Source organism: Chelonoidis abingdonii, chromosome 4 (assembly GCF_003597395.2).
Source record: "Chelonoidis abingdonii isolate Lonesome George chromosome 4, CheloAbing_2.0, whole genome shotgun sequence".
Taxonomy (NCBI): domain Eukaryota; kingdom Metazoa; phylum Chordata; order Testudines; family Testudinidae; genus Chelonoidis; species Chelonoidis abingdonii.
Genome location: NC_133772.1, coordinates 3,605,480 through 3,627,442, shown reverse-complemented (window position 1 = coordinate 3,627,442; position 21,963 = coordinate 3,605,480). Strand labels below are relative to the sequence as shown.

General features: G+C 45.3%; 1 protein-coding gene and 1 pseudogene across 1 annotated transcript in view; one reads left to right on the top strand and one right to left on the bottom strand.

The window, feature by feature from the left end:
- Positions 1-917: 917 nt before the first annotated feature.
- On the bottom strand, positions 918-1,973 carry LOC116827463 (up-regulator of cell proliferation-like; annotated as a pseudogene).
- A 9,584-nt stretch (positions 1,974-11,557) lies between these two features.
- LOC116827468 (interferon-induced very large GTPase 1-like) overlaps positions 11,558-21,963 on the top strand; it is a 36,716-nt gene continuing 26,310 nt past the window's right edge. The window contains exons 1-5 of the mRNA XM_075065874.1: positions 11,558-11,657; positions 13,646-13,745; positions 17,759-18,063; positions 19,629-19,700; positions 21,735-21,834. Coding sequence (XP_074921975.1) covers positions 11,558-11,657; positions 13,646-13,745; positions 17,759-18,063; positions 19,629-19,700; positions 21,735-21,834 — 677 coding nt within the window. The remainder of the gene's footprint in view (positions 11,658-13,645; positions 13,746-17,758; positions 18,064-19,628; positions 19,701-21,734; positions 21,835-21,963) is intronic.

Sequence of the window (21,963 nt, the reverse complement as noted above, 5' to 3'; positions counted from 1 at the left end):
TGACCAAGGCCCCGTCACATGCCACACTGAATATTCCTCTGCACCTCCTAGGGAGGCATGCTCCACAGATTGGGGACCACTGCATTAATGAGTTAATTCCCTATATTTTGACATTTTTATAACAATTATTTTTTAAAAAATAGCATTCTGGAAATAGCACATGAGGTCAGTAATTAAATATCTTTTGTGGGGACTTGTCTGTAACTATTAGACCTTATTATTATCATCACTATCTCCATTATACAGATTGGGAAAACTGAGGCATCAAAAGAGGAAGGGTTTCTCTTGAGGTCACATGGTGAGTTGGTAGCATAGCTGGCAATAAAACCCAACAGGCTCCCAGCCCCCACTCCCGTCTAACTCACTAGATCCCACTTCTCTCCCAGAGCCAGGCTAGAACCCAGGGGTCTTGAGTCCCAGCCGCCTCTGCTCTAACAGGCTAGATCCACTGCCTTGTCGGAAGAAGGAACAGAACCCAGGAGTCCTGAGCTGTGGCTTTTGACTGCTAATAGTTGTATATCACCAATAGCAGTGTCATGTTGCCATCTAGTGGCTGGTCCAGACCACAGCTAACACCTCTATCTTTAGTTCAGGTGGTGAATGCCCGTCGTGGGCAGCTGATGATGGAGGATTCAGGTCCTGGTTCTGACCCATGCAGAGAGGTGCCCAGGATGGAATTCATTTATTCAATTTTCTTTTTTAAAACATTAATTCATTTAGTTCCCCCAGTCACAGGAGCTGACTTTTTTCCTCACAGTGGGTGCCCCGCTCCGCCTCTTCCCCCAGGCCCCGCTCTCACTCCGCCTCATCCCCACACTAATCTGCCTCTTCCCCTAAGGCTCCGCCCTCACTCCGCCTCATTCCCCCACCGCTCCGCCTCTTCCCCCAGGTCCCACCCTCACTCTGCCTCTTCCCCCAGGCCCTGCCCTTGCCATGCATCTTCCCTCCCAAGGCCCCAACTTTGCTCCGCCTCTTTCTTCCCTCCCCTTTCCCCCACGCCCCCCCCCATATGCGTGCCCACAGCTTGCTTTTCTCTGCTTCCCCCAAGTGCCTTCCACCAGCTGCTCACTGCTCCGCTGGCCACCCCTGGGGCCAGAACCACTGTGGCTGGTGGATGCTAAGCACCTCCTATTTTTTTCTGTGGGTGCTTCAGTCCTGGAGCCCCCATGGAGGCAGTGCCTGTGCCCTTTGTGAGAAAACATCCTTAACAGATTTTAAGTTAAAAACACTCTAATTTTTCCTTTGTGGTACAACACACAACAATACCCATGTGTTCTATGTTTCAGTCCTTTGTCACACATTTTGGTGGGTTGCCTCGCACATTGGAAGGCTCGAAGGTTGAGAGGTCTGATAACAGCACATAGCCTCTCTCACTGATGCTATCAGTAACTATGGACATTGCTGAGGAGACCACTGTTAAAAAGCTGAACTGCAACCAATTGGATTCAATGTCTCTGTGCAGGTTTGTAACCACAACAGACTCTGAAAGAAAAATCTGAATTCTCCCTTCCGTCACGGAAATACATGGAAATCTCAACCAGCCCATCTGCAATTTACCAGGTGATGTTCCCAGATGCCATGTCCAGATGGATGAAGAAATTGTGGAGCTGCTGGGAGGGGCTGAGAAACTCATTGAGGAGTCTGGACTTGGAGAAGCTACAGTTCCCCAGCCGCACAAAGGAAATGGTTGGCATCGCTGTGAGCACCAGGCTCTCCTCTCTGAACCCTCTGCTCTCCGCCAGGGAGTGCGGCCTCCACTTCCTCACAATGTCCCTCCTGGTCCATAGCATCAGGGTGCACTTGGGGGTGTCGAGGGCAGGCAGCAGCAGAGGGAGGGCAAACTGGCACATGGACATTTTGGACAGGATCTCCTGTTGCAGGAAACTGTCTGAGCAAAGCAGAACAGCACAGAGAACATTGACGGGGTGCAGAGAAACTCTGGCTTCTGTGTCTCTATGCCAAGATATCCCATATTAGTCACTAATACCTATATCATCTGAAGCCCAGATCAAATGGCTTGTACTTCTGGCCACCCCATTCAAAGCCATGGCTTTTCTCAGGAATTGCCAAGGAAGAATGCCTAGCATCCCAATGGGCCAGGACTTTGCACTTTCTGAGTGAATTTTCAGGACATCGCTCTGCCTGAGCATTTTGCTTCTGTGAAACTCTTAGCTCTGACAGGACTTTCGGAAATTGTCTTCTCGCTTCTGTAGAAAGATGTGAAAATGGGCACATGTTTTGAGAGCTGAAGAAGTTCTGTTTGAGGCACGAAACTTATTGATTTTATTTTTCTTTGAAGGCAAACATGTATGTTGATGTTGGGTCAATAATGTGAAGGAGTGGAACACATTGCATGTGCTTTTCCCCCCAAAATGCCTATAGTTCCAATCCTGCAGTGAGCTCTGTGCAGACGGGGCGGCATTGTATTGACTGCTGTATGTACCCTTAGTATGGGCCTTGTGTATATGGGGTGTGTGTGTGTGTGTGTGTGGTTCATTTGCACTGATTCTTTGCACACTAACTAGCACATATTATTAGTCTGCAATAATTGTGTACATTTTGTTAATTTGTATCCTTTCCCCTAAATTGTAAAACAAAACAAAACTAGCTAAACCAAACCAAAACCGCCCCAACTTTTTTTTTTTTGACATTTGCAAACTGAAACATTTTGTTTTTTTCAGCTTGAAATGACTTTTCATTTCAAAATGGCCTTTAACTAGGAACAAGTACTGAACTGCTCAGAGGCTCCAGGGAGAAGCCACTTAGAAATGTCTACAAATAAATGAAAAGAAGTAAAAGACAACATCCTATCAGGATGACAGCGAGCAGAGGAGAACTGCCTGGTGTCGGAGACTCTGTCTTCAACTGTTTCTCTTTATTCCTCCAATTGTTCCTTTTGCAAACATTTTGCTGCAAAGTACACAGCATGCAAAATAAATCCACATCCATCAAATTCACTTAACAATATAAAAATACAATGTTAATTTAAGAGGCTGTCTGCTGCTTCCCAGACATGACAGTAGAACAAAGCATGTAGCATGGGCCAGACCATAGTGGGACCTGCAATGAATTCCACCTTCGATTGCATGCACAGACAGTTGCTAGCCACAAGATACCTGGGTTGTGCAGGTCTCGAGCTATTCTCAGGCTATTCTCCATTTTTCTTGGATTAACTGCTCACTGGATTTCACCTTTGCTCCAGTAAGCTTGAGAAACTGTAAGAGGATACCATTTTCTGGGACCCTGCCTAGGAATTCAGAGCTAACCCTGCTGAATTAGCAGTTAGAACTCTGCATAGAGATGCAGTTGTTTGTGCTGACTCACCCTTGTGTCAGATCAGGTGAGTTCTATCAGCCCTGAATAGCGGGTAACGAAAGTTTCTGAATGTCTCAATGAGACAGACTAAAACTAAAGGAAAGAACATAAGAGATTTTGTAGGGAAGGCCATAGGCACAGCTAAGCTCAACAGAAATGTTTGGTTGAGGATTGTTTTCGCTGGTAGGAGTTAGTAAGAAAGGCAAGTTACAGGTAGAGAGCAAGTTTCAACAACCAAAGGAGAACCCACCTGAATACAGGAATGTTTTCAGTGTAACTAATATGGTTAATCATTAAACACATATTCGGAAATGTTCATTTAGGGTATTTCAATCACCTTTAATTGTAGTATAAATTGACAGGTGATTAGAACTGTATTGAAAAAAAATCGGTTTCCTTATTAATCTTCCTTAGGAATCATGAGTTTTATTTGTTTCTCCATAGAAAAAGAATTACATATTTTACATCACATGCTCTATTTGCTTCCTTTAAAAAAAAGGAAAAAAGGAATTATTCTTCGTTGTTCTGTCAAAATATAACTCACATAAATAGAACTCACTTATACAGACTTCCTCACCAATTGGGCTATTTCATCATAAACTCTTTTTTTAATGCTCTCCAGTGCCAGCTTTTTGGTTATTTCCCCCTACTCCTCTGGGAGATCAGCAGGCAGAGCATCGTACTCTCTAGCAAACTGGTGACTGAATTCCTTGAAAACAAACTTCCAGTAATCAGAAGCCACCAACATCTGCTAAAGCCACTGCCCTCACTCTGCTCCTCCACTATTGGCAGGTACGGGTCATCTCTGGGGGCAGTGTTGGATTCTACCCAGGCCAGAACATTCCTTCCAGAGCCAAGATTCCAGTCTGGTTAATCTCTCATGACAGACCTCAAAATTCACCCAGTCACACAATCCCAAAGCTGTATGAGGGTCCTGGGCTTCATGAACATATCTAATACAACACACGTGGCTGCACCTCAGGCCCCTGAAGATGTGGCTGGCCTCCATTTATTCACACAGTCCCCATCTTCTGAGCACTGTGCTCATGATACCCTCACAGATAGTGACTTCATTGGATTGGTGGTGAACTCACTCAGTGTTTGTAAGGGTGTTCCCTTCAGCCACCATCAACCTTAAATGATGCTGGTGTAGGACGTGTCTACTCTGGGGTTGGGAGCTCTGGTGGGCCCCCTTTGAACTCAAGATCTGTGGCTCTGGAGGGAGGCAAAGAAGGCCATCAGAAAATGTAATCAATTTTGTTCCCTGAAAAGCCACAGTCTGGGCTCTATTACAGATGCTTTTCTGCTACCCTGGACAAATAAGTTGTTCTGTGAGTGATATCCTTGTGGTGCTCCACTTCAAGTCTTGGTGCATCCTGATGCCTCTGATTAGAGATTTTTGGTAGCAGTGTCCATCTGGGTCATGTGTGCACAGTAGTCATCTCCTGGTGCCACTGCTGCCTCTACTAGTGCACATGCAACCCGACTCCCTCAGTTCCTTCTCAACTGTCCTTGGAGCCAGAGCTCCGTAGCGGCATTGACCAGAACCTAGAAAAAATAATTAGAAAGTTTTAGAATTAATTAGTGATAGTTAAGTTTTAGTTTGTTGCTAGTTTGCATAGTTTATCATCCCTTTTTCTCTCTTTAAAAAAAAACACCTTTTCTCTTTCTTTCTGTTTAAAAATTACTGCAGCGAATCACATTATAAACCCCCTCGTTCACCAGGTTTTAAAAGCTGCGCCTCATGCAAGGACGCTATGCCTATTTCTGATGGTCACTCACTCTGTGACTGCTGCTTTAGGTGAGTTGCACATGCCACAAAAGTGCACTCACTGCAGCAATCTCAAAGCTAGAGCCAGGTGAGATAGAGCTTTCTACCTAAAATTTTTTCTCATGGAGAAATCCCTCCAGCCAGCTTCTGACTCTGGATAACAGAATCACTCAACCGGGGACTCTCTGGGCATGTCATCATTGGACATGGCAAATACTCACTCCTCCAAGAAAATGAAGAAAAGAGAGAGATCCTCCCTGCAGAGAGAACTGTCAAAAACGAAACAGTCTCCTGCAAGGTTGCTAAACTCTGTGCCAATCACATCGAAGTTGAGCACTTTTGAGGCATTGGGAACCTCCGGCACCATCCGCACTGGGACCTCTTCTGGCAAAGGAAAGGAATTGAGTGGCAAACATGTCAGCCTCCTCCTCTACAGCACTGACAAAAATGCTGAAAGAGTTAGTGTTGCAACTGTCACCATTTGTGATGCCTCCTCTGCCTGCATCGATAACAGTATCAGCACTGATGGAGAGGTCAAAAATGTCACCACTGGCACTGACCAAGGCCCCATGTAAACAATTGGCATTGATTACAGTACAATCCAAAGCATTGGCACCCAAGGGCATGGCATCAAAAACTTTGGCACTATGCTATTTCACACATCAGACAGATGTGGCGGTATCTTCCACTCCAGGCTCAGCGCTATTTAATACTGATGGCTCACAGGTGCAGACAGCACTGGAGCAAACAGACTTCCTCATTGATCCACCATTATCCAGCGATGAGGAGGACAACCTAGAAAAGTGCATCTTTTCATTATACCACTCCTCACTGACCAGATCAGGGCCAATGCTGGGACATATGCGATTCAAGGAAAAGCTTGCCCAAGACATACATTCCTGGTTCAGACACCCATGGATGTGCTGTCCATGGCATTTTGTATGCAGGGGCCACAATGGGACCCATGGGTGGCCTACAGGACTCATTATAACACACCTTCCACTCCTCAAAGGATACTCATATGTTCCACAACAGCCTTCTTACGGGAGCCATCAGATGCCCCTGGGAAAACGGAATACTACAGAGACGAGGACACAGAGCAGGACGTTTCACTTGCTCATAACTCATTATCATTGTTGGACAAGACTGTAATGCATCCACCTCCCATGGCTACAGATGACTTTAAACAATTCCAGGAGTTGTTCCGATGAGTGGCACAAAGTCAAAACCTCCCACCTAAGGAAGTGGCCAAGACCCAACATCAGCTCCTAAAGATTTTACACACATCTTCTATGTCGAAGATAGCACTACCTATCACATGCATCCGACGAAATGGGTATTCATCCACGAAAGCTCATGCTCCAATACGTCTATTAGTCTATAAGGTGCCACAGGATTCTTTGCTGTTTTTATCAACAATGTGTTGATGGAACCGGCAGAAACAGTATGGAAAACACCAGTCACCATCCCCCCCCGATGTGTAAGAGAGCTGACCAGAAATACTATGTGCCCACCAAGGAAATGGACTTCCTCCTTTCACCCTCACCCCCCCAGCCTAACTCCCTAATGGTAGATGTGGCCAACGAATGAGGGAAGCAATCCTAGCACAGGTCCAGCCCTGCTCCCAAGAAAAGGACTAGAAGAAACTACATTTATTCAGTCATACAGTCCTCTCTTCTTCAACTTTACAATTCCATACAGTTAACTATGCTGCACTCCTAACAAAATATGATTATGATAACTATCCTAAATTAAACGATTTCCTTAGTGGCAATTCTGAGGAAAGGAAGAAACAGTTTAAGACCATCCTTAACAAAGGACAGCTTGTAGCCAGGACAATGTTACAATAATCCTTCAATGTGGCAGACATGGCCACACAAATGACAGCTATGGCCACAGACATGCAGAGAGCATCATAGTTACAACCATCTGCAGTCCTGAAGGGAAGATCTTCTACCTTCATTTAAAGGTCCTCTGGGATTCTGGATTATTGTAGCCATGATGCTTTTGCCGGATATGTAACTGGTGCATTAATTTTCCCATAACAACCTCCCATATTTTTTGAACCATTCTGTGAAGGATTGTCATCCCAGGGTGCAGTCTGGGAGCCATTGGAACCCCCTAGCAATTCAGCTGGGTTGGCTTCTATCTCACTGTTCTGCGGGTGACTTACAGCCAGCCTCTTCAGGCCCTGTTAACGCCCAACACAACAGCAAGTGGTGCCTGACACTGCAATGAGCTTTGCAAGCTCAATTCTGCCCTCAGTTACTGGAGGGCAGCTGCAAGGTAAATTTAGCTGTCATCTGAACTTGAATTCCAAGGCTTCCATTTTCATCTGCCCTCCAGCCCCACCCCTACCCCCCCATCACACTGGACATACATGCGGGTTAGGGGATTGGGCCAAGTGTCAGCTGAGAGAGGGAGGATACTGAACTTCTGTGAGTTCAGGTGGCTACCTTTCTTCTAATGGTGTCTGAGTTTCAGTAACCAGAAGGCAAAGAGCCAGCCCCCCAAAAACATTTTACTTTCAGATTCCAATTGGTTATTTATACAGCATGAGGCCAACACAGTGCAGTGGGAGTTCATGGGGAGCTGTGTTTGCTGTTGATTCTGCTAGAGAACAGGAGGTAGGTGACATTCTTTCTTACAAAAAACCTGAACAATTTCTTGGAACAAAAATCTCGGGCCAATCTTGGGGAGCCTTTCTCAGTGAAACTCCCTTGGGGATCAGTGGGATAAAATTGAATCAAACCAATTGAAAACTGAGTAAGAGCAAAGTAAAGTGCTCAGAATCTGAACAATATTGATTCATTTTACACTGTCTGATTTCTATCTGTTTCATTCACATATTAACGTAAGTGTTTTAAATGTTTGCCATCCCAAGCACTTTGGTGACCTTCTGTAGATTTATGCAGTACATTATTATGTGAGTGAAATACTTTTTTAAAGTTTTCTGTCGCCACAAAGACACAGGGGTTACTGTGTACAGAAAGGGCCATGGGCTCAGGAATGTCTTTATAGTTTACTTCTGTAGACAGATTGCAAAGACTCCAGTGACCCAGTATTTCCTATTCCTATGTCTTCTTTGACTCAGTAGGTTTGTGAATTGCTTTCAAGGCTCATTTCATTACCTAGGCTGCAAAGATTTGATTTCAAGGACCTGATCCTAGAAACACATACAAAATCTTAACAAGCAAGTAGTCACATTGACCAGAGTAAAGTTAAGCATGGGTGTAAGTCTTTGAAGGGTTGGGGTACAAATAAGTGGATATCAATGAATACTGACTGCTACCTATTGGTGCACCCACAAGCAATTTAAAACCATGTGTTAAATTGTTAATAATACAGAAAATTCTTATGATCAATGGCTGAAATGTACAGAGATGGAAAGTTAAAAGCAACCTGTGCCCTCCTGGACCCTGGCACTCTTGGGGTACAGTAACTCCTCACTTAAAGTCATCCTAGTTAACATTGTTACATTGCTGATCAGTTAGGGAACATGCTCATTTAAAGTTGTGCAATGCTCTCATCTAACATTGTTTGGCAGCCACCTGCTTTGTCCACTGCTTGCAGGAAGAGCAGTCCGTTGCAGCTCTCTGGTGGGGGCTTCGAACCAGGGTGGACCGGCAGCCCCCACATCAGCTCCCCTAAGTTCCCTGTGCAACAGCTGCCCAGCAGGACATCAACTGCCGGCAGTTCAGCCCCCTTCCCCCACTGTCATGTGCTGCTCCTGCCCTCTGCCTTGGAGCTGCTCCTCGAGACTCCTGCTTGCTGTGCGGGGGAGGGGAGAGGAGGAAGAGGGGGGCTAATGTCAGGGTGTCCCCCTCCCTCCTGCACCCCACTTACCTCATCTTCCATAGAGCAGGGGACACACATGACAGGGCTCAGGACGGAATGAGCTTGCTTGCAGCAGCTGCGATCTCAGCAAGCTGATCTAATTAACAATGCAGTGTATTTAAGAGTAGGGTCAGCGTACTTAAAGGTGAAATGCACATCTCTCTCTCTCACACACATGGTGTGTGTCTCAGTCTGCGATGCAGTCTCCCCTCCCCCTATTTCTGCTGCCTTGTAGAGTGTGAGAGTTAACTGGTGAGGGCTCAGCCGATTGCTAGTTCATCATTTAGCAGTAGGGCGTTCCCTGGGAAATATCCCACCCTCTGACTTCTCCACCTCAATCTCTTCACAATCATCACTACTGTGTACCACTATTAAATTCTTTGTTTAAAACTTATACTCTGTGTGTGTGTGTGTGTGTGTGTGTGTATATATATATATATATAGTCTTTTGTCTGGTGAAAAAAATTTCCCTGGAACCTAATACCCTCATTTACATTAATTCTTATGGGGAAATTGGATTCGCTTAACATCATTTTGCTTAAAGTCGCATTTTTCAGGACCGTAACTACACCGTTAAGTGAGGAGTTACTGTACATCAACAAAGTAACTGGGAGGTATAATTCCCAGCTGGGGCAGATATACATAGAATCATAGGACTGGAAGGGACCTCGAGAGGTCGTCAAGTCCTATCCTCTGCACTCATGGCAGGACCAGCACCATCTATAACATCCCTGACAGGTGTTTGTCTAACCTGCTCTTAAAATCTCCAATGATGGAGATTCCACAACCTCCCTAGGCAATTTATTCCAGTGCCTAACCACCCTGACAGTTAGGAAGCTTTTCCTAACGTCCAACCTAAACCGTCCTTGCGGCAATTTAAAACCATTGTTTTTTGTCTTATCATCAGAAGTTAAGGAGAATAATTTTTCTCCCTCCTCCTTGTAACAACCTTTTAGGTATTTGTAAACGGTGATCATGTCCTCTCTGTCTTCTCTTTTCCAGAGGAAACAAACTCAATTTTTTCAATCTTCCCTCATAGGTCATGTTTTCCAGACCCCTAATCATCCATGTGTTTAGTTCTGCTCAAAAAATAGCAGTGGGGTGGTGGGCGGGCAAAATTAACAGTTCAGACTAGCTGTCTGAGTACAAACCTGTCTGAGCCCCCATGTGAACTCTCAGGCAGCTAACCAAGCCACTGCCTGTGATGCTGTGGCAACACCGCTATTTTTGGTGTGCTAGCTTCAGCAGGATTAGCATGTGTCTATCTCTGCACAGCAGGTGTGTACACATTCCCTTAGTATCACCAGTTCCAATGGCCAATAAGTAACATGCAGATTTTGTCCTATGCACTGATTGTATTTCTGACCCTGCCATGAATCTCAACTTCCCAGTTATTCCATTTTGAAGAACGAGTGTCTGAATCTCTTCTAAACCCCAAAGCAGTGAGCATCGAACCTCACTAAGGGATACAGCCAATTCCAGAACCTGGTAACCAAATGAATAACAATGAGGAGCCAGTGTGAGTCTCTCCAGGTGTTGAATCTCACTCCCAATAGATTCATAAATACACCTCTATCCCGATACAACGCTGTCCTCGGGAGCCAAAAATCTTACTGCATTATAGGTGAAACCACATTATATTGAACTTGCTTTGATCTGCTGAAGTGCGCAGCCCCCTCCCCCCCACAAGCACTGCTTTACCCGTTATATCCGAATTCACGTTTTACGGGGGTAGAAGTGTAGTAAGACAGAAGGGATTGTTCTGATCTTCTAGTCTGACCTCCCACATAACCCAGGCCAAAGAACTAAGCCAGTGATTCCAGCATCACACCCAGAACTTCCTTCTGAGCCAGAATGTATCTTCTAGAAACACATCCAGTCTCAACTTACAACCCTGCAATGCCACTTGTCCTCATTTTCCTCTGCCCAGTGCTTGGGGTTGGGGAGTTTGTTCTCTTTCCTCAAGGTACCTCAGTGCCTCAGAACTCTGTGCTCTGTCTCCATTCAGGGTCAGGGTAGGGCCTGGCAGGACACACACCCACTCCATCAGCTTCCCTGCCAGGGCTAAGATCCATAGGGGGATGCTCTGAGACTTGTCTAGATCTGGCAGATCTTGCTCCCTTTGGCACAGTGAGTGTCCTGACCCCACTGGACAGATGCAGCCATGGGGCTTCTGGGGCATTAGCAGGAATTGTTCTCTGGGTTTCTGCAGCTCCTAAACTAGAAATTCTGTATTGAATTTACAGTAAGTACTTTGGGGATCAGATTTTCAATGAAGTTGGGCAAGTCCAGTGTGCTGGTGTTTGGATTCCTGATGCATGCTTTGAATGGGGGAAGGAAGGGATGATGGGATCATATCTAAGGACACAAGAACATCATTTCACTAGGGGGGTGGCGAAGCACTGGAATGGGTTACTTAGAGAGGTGGTGGAATCTCCATTCTTCGAGGTTTTTAAGGCCTGGCTTGACAAAGCCCTGGCTGGGATGATTTAGTTGGCATTAGTCCTGCTTTGAGCAGGGGGTTGGACTAGATGACCTCCTGATGTCTCTTCCAACCCTAATATTCTATGATCATGAGAATCCTCATGGACCTGAATAGGTTTTTATCTGGTTTTCTTTCCAAGATCTTGAAATATGGAGAATAGGCCAGAGAATCGAGATGACCTTGTGTTCCCAGAGAAGGGGCCTGAGAGTCACGAAGATCCAGCATCCTCCATGAAAGAAGATGCTGCAAGTACTGTCCTGTTTAGCCTCTTATCTGTCACTGTTTCTCCTGCTCTCCATGTTACACAGTCATCATGCCCTTGCTGAGCTAGTGGAGAAAGTCTTCTCTGAAGGCAGAATCTTCCTAAACCCATCACAGTCTGGCACCACAGACACACTGAAGTGATAAAAGTTTATCCAATAAACTCACAGAAGTTGGGACAGTCCTGTTAAATTCCATCTTGTTCATCCCCCGTCCCTTTTACCACTGTCAGACTTTTCGCTACGACCTCAAGCACTTAGTGCAGGCTAATAACCTGTAATGAATTACAGATTCAGTGAATTTTTTTTCTTTTTCTGTTTGCCCATTCTCCATAAACACATAGTGTTTTTGCTAAAATTATGTATTTATTCAAATGATTGCCTACAAATATTCTAAGGTAGTTTGCTGTGACTATTTAACATCTGCTTTGCTGACATAGGTAGGTCATGTGGTACATGTGTTCCCTTATGGGATGGGTGTATCTCTTAGCATCAGGTTTCTGGTTTGAAGACACACAAAGCAAATCTGTTGTTCACTTTCTTTGGAGAGTCTGATCTAGGAAAGTAGGGATTTGGGAGCAGCCACACCATGTGTCTCTGGAACCAGAGTCCATCCCAAATGGTTTTACAGCACCCAGTGTTTAGCTCTGGTTTCCATAATCCCTCCAGGTTAGCCCTCTGAAGGAGCCATGAGCCTGCAGAACTGGTGAGCTCATATAGTTGCCTCCTTGCCCTCCATGAAGCTCCGGTGAGCACATCCTTGAGCCTGTCCTGCCCCACATGAAGAGTTAGAGCCATGTGGAGTCAGAGGGCTTGTCTACACTACTGCGTGGGGTCAATCTAAGATACACAACTTTAGCTACGTGACATAAAGTAGCTAAAGTCAACATACTTAGATCTATTTACTGCGATGTCTTCACTGCAGTAAATTGACAACTCATGCCTCCCATCGACTCCGCTTGTGCTTCTCATTCTGGTGGAGTACCGGAGTTGAGAGGAGAGCGTTCAGTGGTTGATTTATTGTTCCTATACTAGACGCGATAAATCGACCCCTGCTGGATTGATAGCTGCTCATCAATCTGGCGGGGAGTGTACACAAGCCCCCAGAGTTGTTGTGAGTGATGATTCAGCAACCAACTCATCTGCATCAGCACCACTATGTGCAGGTAGCATCATCCCCTCTAGCTGTAAACTATTCTGGGGTCCTACCACCAATCAAGGGGCTGTGGCTCTGGTTTTTCTGGACTCCAAAGCACAGCTCTGGGTGGTTGTGAGGAAATCTTAAATTCAGTAGGATTATGGCAACATTTAAAATTAAGCATTTGCTTAAGTGTTTACTGGTTCAGAGCCTGAGCTGGCATAGTTTACCTGGACCACTGTGGGGAAAAATGCAACAGTTATAAGGGCGAAGTAGGTCTATCTAAGTAAGCCTACTTTATTCTTGAGGCAAGAAGCATTACAGATAAAATATATTAAAAACAATGAAAGAATTTACACACATGCTAATAAGCCTACCATGAACCCCCCAATCCTAACATGAGTTCTGGCAGGAACAGTCCTTCAAGCGCCCATCCCAGGGGATTCCTTGTGGCTAAAACTTCATTACAGCTTCAGCTCAAAACAAGACCACTCCATGGCATGCTCAGTTCACCCGTTATACAGTTGATTAGAGTTTCCAGAAGCAGGTAATTAGTACACAGTGGGTCTCTCTCCCCAGGGCCTATCTTTAAAAGGCAGATTTGAAGTGGGTCATTTGCATTCCCTATTTCAGGTGTATTGTCACAAAAAAGTCCTTTGAAATTCCTAACCCTTCCCAGAGTTTGCTTTAGTCAGTCTCCTAGAGAAGGTACATACAAATAATAACACATACATAATCGCATTTTAGCAGGATTCATTCTTGCTTTGAATAGCCTAGACAGTAATCCCTATGATCCCAGAAAGATCTCACTGAGCTTTTTGTTCTGATCTATCATGCAGTGTCAGCACCAACTGGTAACACAGCATCGCTGCGCCGCACAGCTGAGGAACCTGTGGGAGATGGCAGTGGTGCTTCTTCGCTGGCATCATCAACTAGAGGGTAACTTTTCTGAAAATTATGATCTTAGAATGAAAGTGTCTCCTCAGCTGGCACCACAGGGTCATTGCTGGGATGTTGGTGTCCATAGCAGGAGAATTCGGTCCAACATCTGAACAAGCGCTGAGAGAACACACCGGAGGGTAACGTCTCTGAAAACAGGGTCTTAGCGAGAAAGTGTCTCCTCAGCTGGCACTCTGGGGTCGTTGCCATGATGTCCTAACTGTTCTTATACATACAAAAGAAAAATACTGGTGCGGCATGGGCTGAAAACGATGGTTCCAATTTCCCTCTCGGTCACACTAGCTTTACATGGGTTGACCCCCACTGGCTCCAATGGAGTCATCTCTGGTTCATGAAGGTGTAAGTGAAAGGAGACCTGGCAGAAGGTTTGTTAGCCTTTCTAGAGGTGGACAATACCAAGGGCTGAGGTAATGTTCATCATGACTGGCAAACAAGTGGCTCCCTGATGGTTATTGCTGATTTTAGTGAAGATAATAAAAGGTGAAAAAGTTACATACATTCATACATTGATGCTGAATAGAAACTTGGCATGAGCTGCTGGGATCTGTAATGGCCATGTTTCACTCCCTTCTAGTAAGCTGAGCTGATCATTCCAGGTAGCAGAGGAAATACTTGTAAACAAGTGTTGTCTCTCTGCAATTCTTTAACTTTGCTGATTAGTCACTACTGAAGAAGGCTTGTTCTTCTTCCAGTGCTTGCTCATGTCGATTCTCTTCTAGGTGTGCCCATGTGTGCGGTCAGCAGAGATTTTTGCCTTAGCGGTATCCATAGCATTGGCAGTGACGCTTCCTTGAGTGCCATATTAAAGCATGGGTATATCAGGTGCCACCGGCCTTAAGGTGACCAGACAGCAAGTTTGAAAAATCAGGACGGGGTGTAAGGGGTAATAGGAGCCTATATAAGAAAAAGACCCAAAAATCGGGACTGCCCCTATAAAATTGGGACATCAGAAGTGCTGATTAGGCCTCAGCTGGAGTATTGTGTCGAGTTCTGGGCACCACATTTCAGGAAAGATGTGGAAAAATTGGACACAGTCAAGAGAAGAGCAACAAAAATGGTTAAAGATCTAGAGAGCATGAGCTATGAGGGAAGACTGAAAGAATTGGGTTTGTTTAGTCTGGAGAAGAGGAGACTGAGAGGAGACATGAGAACAGTTTTCAAGAACCTAAAAGGTTTTTACAAGAAGGCGGGAGGAAAATTATTCTCCTTAACCTCTGATGATAGGACAAGAAGCAATGGGCTTAAATTGCAGCGAGGGAGGTTTAGGTTGGACATTAGGAAAAAAATTCCTAATCATCAGGGTGGTTAGTCACTGGAATTGCCTGTGGAATCTCCATCACTGGACATTTTTAGGAGCAGTTTAGACAAACACCTGCTGTCTGGGATGTTGTAGATGGTGCTTGGTCCTGCCATGAGTGCAAGGGACTGGACTTGATGGCCTCTTGAGGCCCCTTTCACTCCTATGATTTTAAGGTCATGTCAGACCTGATCTGCCATGTGAAAAACCACCCACTCACCATGGTTCGCATCTGCCTGCAGTTGTTGGGCCACATGGATGCATGTATGTATGTCGTCAGTCATGCCCAGCACCATCTCCAACCTCTTCAAGCATGGCTGATGTCTGTCTACATTCCCAACAGACATGACCTAGACTGGGTAGTTGGGATGCTGGATTGCTTCTGATCATCCCTGAATTGGTGATTGGAGCTCAGGTTGATGTTAGAGGGAGTTCCCTTCACAGCCCTGTCCCCATTGCTGACCCTAGTCTCCAATGCTTTGGACCTGGGCTAGGAGTCCACCTGGACAAGCTCAGCATACAGTGCCACTGTAGGACCATCTGGCCCTCCATATCAATGTCAGGGAGTTGAGAGTGGTTCATCTGGCCTGTCAGGCTTTCTTGCCACACCGGAAGGGTAAGTTGGTGCAGATCCTGATGGACAATACTGCCGCAATGATTATATCAACAAACAGGGCAGAGCAAGGTCATGGTTTGCCAAGAAGCTCTCCGCCTGTGGGACTTGTGTGTGGCATGCCATTCATCCAGTAGCTGTGCATCTGCCCAGGACCAGGAATGTATCAGCAGATCTCCTCAGCAGAACCTTCTCCTCTCACCATGAGTAATTGCTGCATCCAGAGGTGGTCAGTACAATCTTCCAGAGGTGAGGAACTCCCCAGGTGGATATGTTCACGTCCAGGCAGAACAGGAAATGCCACATGTTCTGTTCATTCCAGGGGATGGACAGGGGCTCCCTGTAAGACATGCTTTTCCTCTCATGGTTGGGGGCTCTGATGTACACCTTCCCACCAGTGCCATTGATTCACAGAGTCCTCATGAAGGTCAAACAGGACAGGGTGAAGGTTATCGTAATAGCTGCCGCATCACCTCACCAGCACTGGTTCAGCACACTGCTGGACCTTGAGGTAGCTTCCCTATTGGAGCTATTCCTCTGGCCAGATCTGCTATCCCAGAACCATGGTCGTCTTCTGCACCCAAACCTGGTAGTGCTACATTTACCTGCCAACTGTGAACGAATGGGAATGCTTATCCTGAATTCAGCAGGTCTTGCTGGGTAGTAGAAAAGACTCCACCAAAGTGACTTACCTGCCAAGTGGAAAAGGTTCACATGCAGGGCCTCAGAACGGCATATTGGGGCTGAGCAGGCCTTGCTGCGGGAGATTGTGGATTATCTTCTGCACCTCAAAGTCCAAGGTTTGTTTCTGTAATTGATCAAGGTCCACCTGGCCACTATTTTGGCTTTCCACCATCCATTTCAAGGCAGGTTGGTCTTTGCTCACAACATGATGGCCTGGTTTTTGAAAGGTCTGGAGTGTCTCTACCCACATGTCTAGGACCCTGCCCTTCTCTAGGACCTGAATCTCATGCTGTTGAGGCTGTGGGGCCTCCCCTTTGAGCCTCTGGCATCCTGCTCTCTCCTACTTCTCTCCCGGAAATTGTTGTTCCTAGTTGTGATAACATCAGCCCACACGGTGTCCAAGATCAGGGCACTTCAGAACTGCCCAATATGGTAGTCTACTAGGATAAGGAGCAGCTGTGACCACACCTGGTGTTTCTGCCCAATGTAGTTTTCCAGTTTCATACTGGTCAGGACATATACTTACCTGTCTCCTTTACAAAGTCTCATGCGTTAGATGAGGACCGCAGGTTGCATGTCCTGGATGTCAGGAGCATGCTGGCCTTCTACACAGATAGGGCAAAGCCATTCTGTAAGTTGACTCAGTTGTTCACTGCGGTGGCAGACAGAATGAAAGGTCGCCCAGTGCCTTCTCAAAGGATTTTGTCCTGGATCACTGCCTGCATCCACTACTGCTCTGAGCTGGCAAAAGTGCCTCCAATGGCAATCGTGATGGCACACTCAGCTAGGGTGTACCAATCCAAGGTATCTGTAGGGCTGCTACCTGGTTGTCTGTCCACACGTTCACATCTCATTATGCACTTACCCAGCAGGCTTGAGATGGCACTGGTTTTGGCAGAGCAGTGCTGCAAGCTACAAGACTGTGAACGCTGAGCCCACCTCCAAAGACACTGCTTGAGACGCACCTAAAAAGGAATCAATATGAGCAGACACTCGAAGAAGAAAAAACGGTTACCTACCTTTCCTAATGGTTGTTCGTCAAGATGTGTTGCTCACATCCATTCCATTACCTGCCCTTCTGTCAGAGTTATTGACAAAAAGGAACTGAGAGGCCAGTGGCTCCTGATATACCAATGCATGAGCGCGGCACTCAAGGGGCACCACTGCTGACCCTGTGGATACTGTAAGGCAAAATCTCTGACGACCACACACGTGGGAACATGCACACCAAAATGGAATGAACATGAGCAACACATGTTGAAGAACAACAGTTACGAAAAGGTAGGTAACCGTTTTTTCCGCAAAAATTATGTTAAATCCAATCTAACCATAGTTGTTTCAAATGTCTATTTCTTGATCCTGAGATACAGTTAATGTATAAAAAAATTATTATTCCAGACCACATGACTCAGTAACAGCGATTACTGCTGAAAATTACTTGGAGATGATACACAGGGAACGGAATAAACTGGTCAACTTACTTCAAAATGATGCTGACAATGTTTTGGATGAGTTACTCTGCCAATCAGTCATCACAATGCAGGAGTATGATGGAGTCAACAAAGAAGATGATACAAGAAACAGAATGAGAAAACTGTTGATTCTGATTCCAAGGAAGGGGGAATTGACCTGTATGCAATTTCTGGAAAGTTTGCAAAGGTTATATCCTGATTTACAACAACATTTGCAATACTCAGGAGATGGTAAGTGGTATCATTCATTCTGTTATTTTAAAAAACATTTATTTACAGTAATAATGCAATTGCCACAAAATGAATGGGAACCCGTTTTCAACTAGTTTCTTATTTAGTAGCAAATGATGCCATTGTGTCTAGGACACAGAGGTTCCCTGGTTCTGGAAGTGGTGCAGTCCCACTGCAGGAGGGAGCCTGGCACAGGCATATGCATCTCCAGTGCAGCATACAGTGCAGCTCTGTAGGGTCCCTTGCTGGTCATTGTGCAGGGGTTATGTGGGGTCCAGGGCAGGATGGGTAACTCATAACTATTTTGGACTTTTGCAGGCGGAGGAGTCTGGTGAAGCCTGGGGTTCAGACAGGGCTTGTGAGATCTCTGGGAGTTTAGCTGATTGTCAGTTCTGTTGGATGTTGTGAGGTGAGCTGCTAGATATTCATCTGATGGATTAATTTTATATCAAGAGTTTCAGATTGGCATGTTTGCAACTTTTATTCCTTGACATAAATTAATTAGTGATTTCAGGCAGCTATTGAGGAAGCTTTCAGGCAGCTATTGGTACAGTTTGACCAAAAAAGTTTCTGTGAATGAAACAAAAGCTTGATGGATGTTCTTAGAGGCCATGGCTCTTAGAACATTTAAGTTGTCAGGTGAGGGGACTGCACGTTTCAGTGGGATTGCATACACAGTAAAGGTTTGAAGGTTGTGGCCCATACCCCATCTAAGGTGACAAAGGGGGGGAATGTGAGATTCCACTACCACTCTGAAAGGGAATCCTTAGCACCTTTGCTGAATTTGGTGTGAAGTGCACCCCAAGATGCCTGGAGTGCACCCAGCCTAAAGTCACCACCAACAGAAGCAAATGTTTCCAGTTTCCATGGTTTGCACTTGGTCTGGTGTGTGAAAGAGGACACAAAAGGAGTCTTCAGTGCAGCAAATGCCGTATTAACATCCCACAGCACCTGCGCCTATTGAAACGAAGAAATGGGGGTTGTAACTACCTGCTCTTAATGAATCTGAGGAGTCAGTGTTGATCAGTCTAGTCTGCTTCTTAATAGTTGAGGGAAAGGTAAAATAGCAGCTGGATGAACCGTAAGGGGTGATGTCTGTAATGTAGACTGAGACAGAACTAGAATGTAAGAGACATTGAATGGAAAAGGGGGCCAGTGTTTTGGTGGTCTCCATGTAATACAGATTCCTTCCAAGTAGCTAGGATGACCATAGAGTAGAATGTATGAATCAAGTTGGTTTCATTGCAGAAACTTCATTCCTGGGCACAAAAGCCACGTTTCCCCTTTATCTAGGAATAAAACACTGCCAGATCATGTCTCTGTGCAAGTCCTGCTTTTATCCTGCAGTGTGCCACACCATCTCCCACGTTCCCTGCTGCCTGTCATACAGTTTCCTGAAGCCCATTCACATTTCCTTTATCTCTGCATTTCATGTGAATTCTGCCAATGTGATTGTGGTGGGTGACACAAACATCCTGGAGATGAGAGACACCCTCCTAATTCTGAAAAAAGGCCAAGAAGAAATTGATATGAAGAGAGTCTTAAGGATCTTGTTTTCTTTTCAGAGTCTGTAATCGTGGAGAATAGACCCAGGAATTTAGGTGGTCCTGAGTCTCCAGAGACGGTGAATCCTCAAGGTATTGTCTTTAACTCTACAGCATAGTGCACTTTGCAGACCTAGTGGACACAGACCTTCCTAAACAGAAAGGTTGTTTTTCCTGGGGGCAACTCCTGTATGAGTTTCTCATTCCTTTCCCCATTTTAAAGAGATAACAAGAGTCCCATCTTCTTCTCCACCCATCCCCTCTGTCCAGAGCTTTAGTGTTCCCTCTAGTCTATCCTCCAGAGGCATGTAAATGTTCCAAGGCCTGTGACATTCACCCCTTCCCTTTGTACACTGCTCCACAGTCTGCTACTGTATGGTATTATTCTTTATATTCCTCAGATGTGTCCCATTATGACATCTATTAGTCCTAGTCACATCCCTTCTCTCAGGTTGCCTACAGCATGGCACTGAGAGCCAGGAACTCCTGACTCCTAATACAGTTAGTCTTCCTAACCCCAGGATTTATTTTTGCTGCTCTTCTCTGTATTCCCTCAATTGCCTTACGTATTGCCGGTATTAAGGTGCCCAGAACGATAAGAAAAATATTAATGGGAGTTTAACCAGTGTCATGCAGAGGAGGCCATCAAATCTGGTTAATGTTAATTAATAGGCATGAGCCATTGTCTCCTGACCCTGCCAATAACTGGCAGCAACTGCAGAATCTACACTGGGAATGGGTGAATCTTGTGTAGTCTAAAGTTTTCAGTAGCCCTCATGAAATTGTTTTGGCTTTACAAGACCAGACTGAAATGGCAAAACCTTTTCCTCTGCAGTTTAATGTATAGATCCCCTTTCATGAACCCACAAGAGAGACACCCCTCAGAACAGTGTTTCCAAGCAATGGGAATTCTGTGCTGTGAGTTAGAGAGAGAAGAGCAAAGCTGTAAAAGTGGGAGTCCTGTGTGTGATATTTGTGCTCCAGTGTTTCATCTGAGTTTATTCAACTCCTCTTCTTACCCCATCACAGCCCAGTCCCTGGGCTCCATGTTCATAATCTTTGTGTTTTCCTGTTCCCACCCTCTGCTGCATTTTTCATATGCATTTTTAACTGGATACTCTTCTTTCTTCTTCATTTTGCACCGTCTTACTGTTACCAAAATGTTGGGTTTGCCTAGCTGACAGCCAATGACAGCCAGACAGGGATAGGGAAAGGTTGATTTATTCTGAAGAAGAAAGGAGAGTTCTGTACCTTGGTACAAAAAACTTTACTTCATACAAAAACCAAGAATTTTTTATACACACTCACAAACAGGCTTTGGCTGTGTTAGCATTTGATTGGTGGTTAGCGAACCCTGCAATCTGCAACTTCTGCAATCTGTTTAGCAAAAACCAGCTTAAATTACCTCAAGACTGATAAGGGAAGACAGTTCAAAAGTTCAGGCTACTGTGTCTGTGAGGTGTCCAATTTTTCCTAATGGTTGCCAGCTATTATAAGGCTACTAGCTGTTAGGGGGTTGCTGCTGACTGTCACATTACTTAAGCAGAACTCAAACCCACTAATGTCAGTCACACTTCCAGCCCCACAAAGGTAAAGTGGGCTTGAAACTGGCAAAACGAGTTTTGCTGTCTTTGAGGAGAAGCCTCTAGTATTAGGGTATCATGTCCTGTAGGACCCTTTTCTTCTGCTGATTTATCTGCAGTTGTTTATGCTGAGGAAATCTAGTAAAACTACAGCTGTTTTAGCTGTGCCACTGGGACCCTGTGCTTCTTGACATACTGTCAATCATCATTTCCCTACCTTATAGTGGGATGGACCAGACTAATATTACTTACACATAATGGGCTACATTCTGCTATCACTGAGAGCCCACCAAGTCAATACAGTGGTGTAACACAGGGGAGATAGCTCCAACATTGACCATGAGGGCCATCAAGCTTCACTCCTAATCTTTTCGACCAGCCAAATCTGTCTTGCAATCTTCACTCTGGGTACGATAGTAGCTGGTATAAAATACACAAATGAACTGGAAAATGTAGACTTGCCAACTCCATAATCTCATTTATGCTTTGCACTGAGCAATTCAGACATATCTCACTGAGCATTTTGTTCTGTTTTATCATGCAGTGCTAGCACCAGCTGGTAACATAGCAGTGCTGAATTATAGGACTGAGGACCCTGGGGGAGATGACATCAGTGGAATGGCTATGTCGGCACCAACCAGAAGGTAACTTTTGTGAAAAGAAGGTCTTAGGAGGAAAGTGTCTCCTCAGGATCATTGCTGTGATGTTCTGACTCTTGTTCTACACATCAGAAACAAGTCCTGGCTCACAAAGGGCTGAGAAAAATGGTTCTG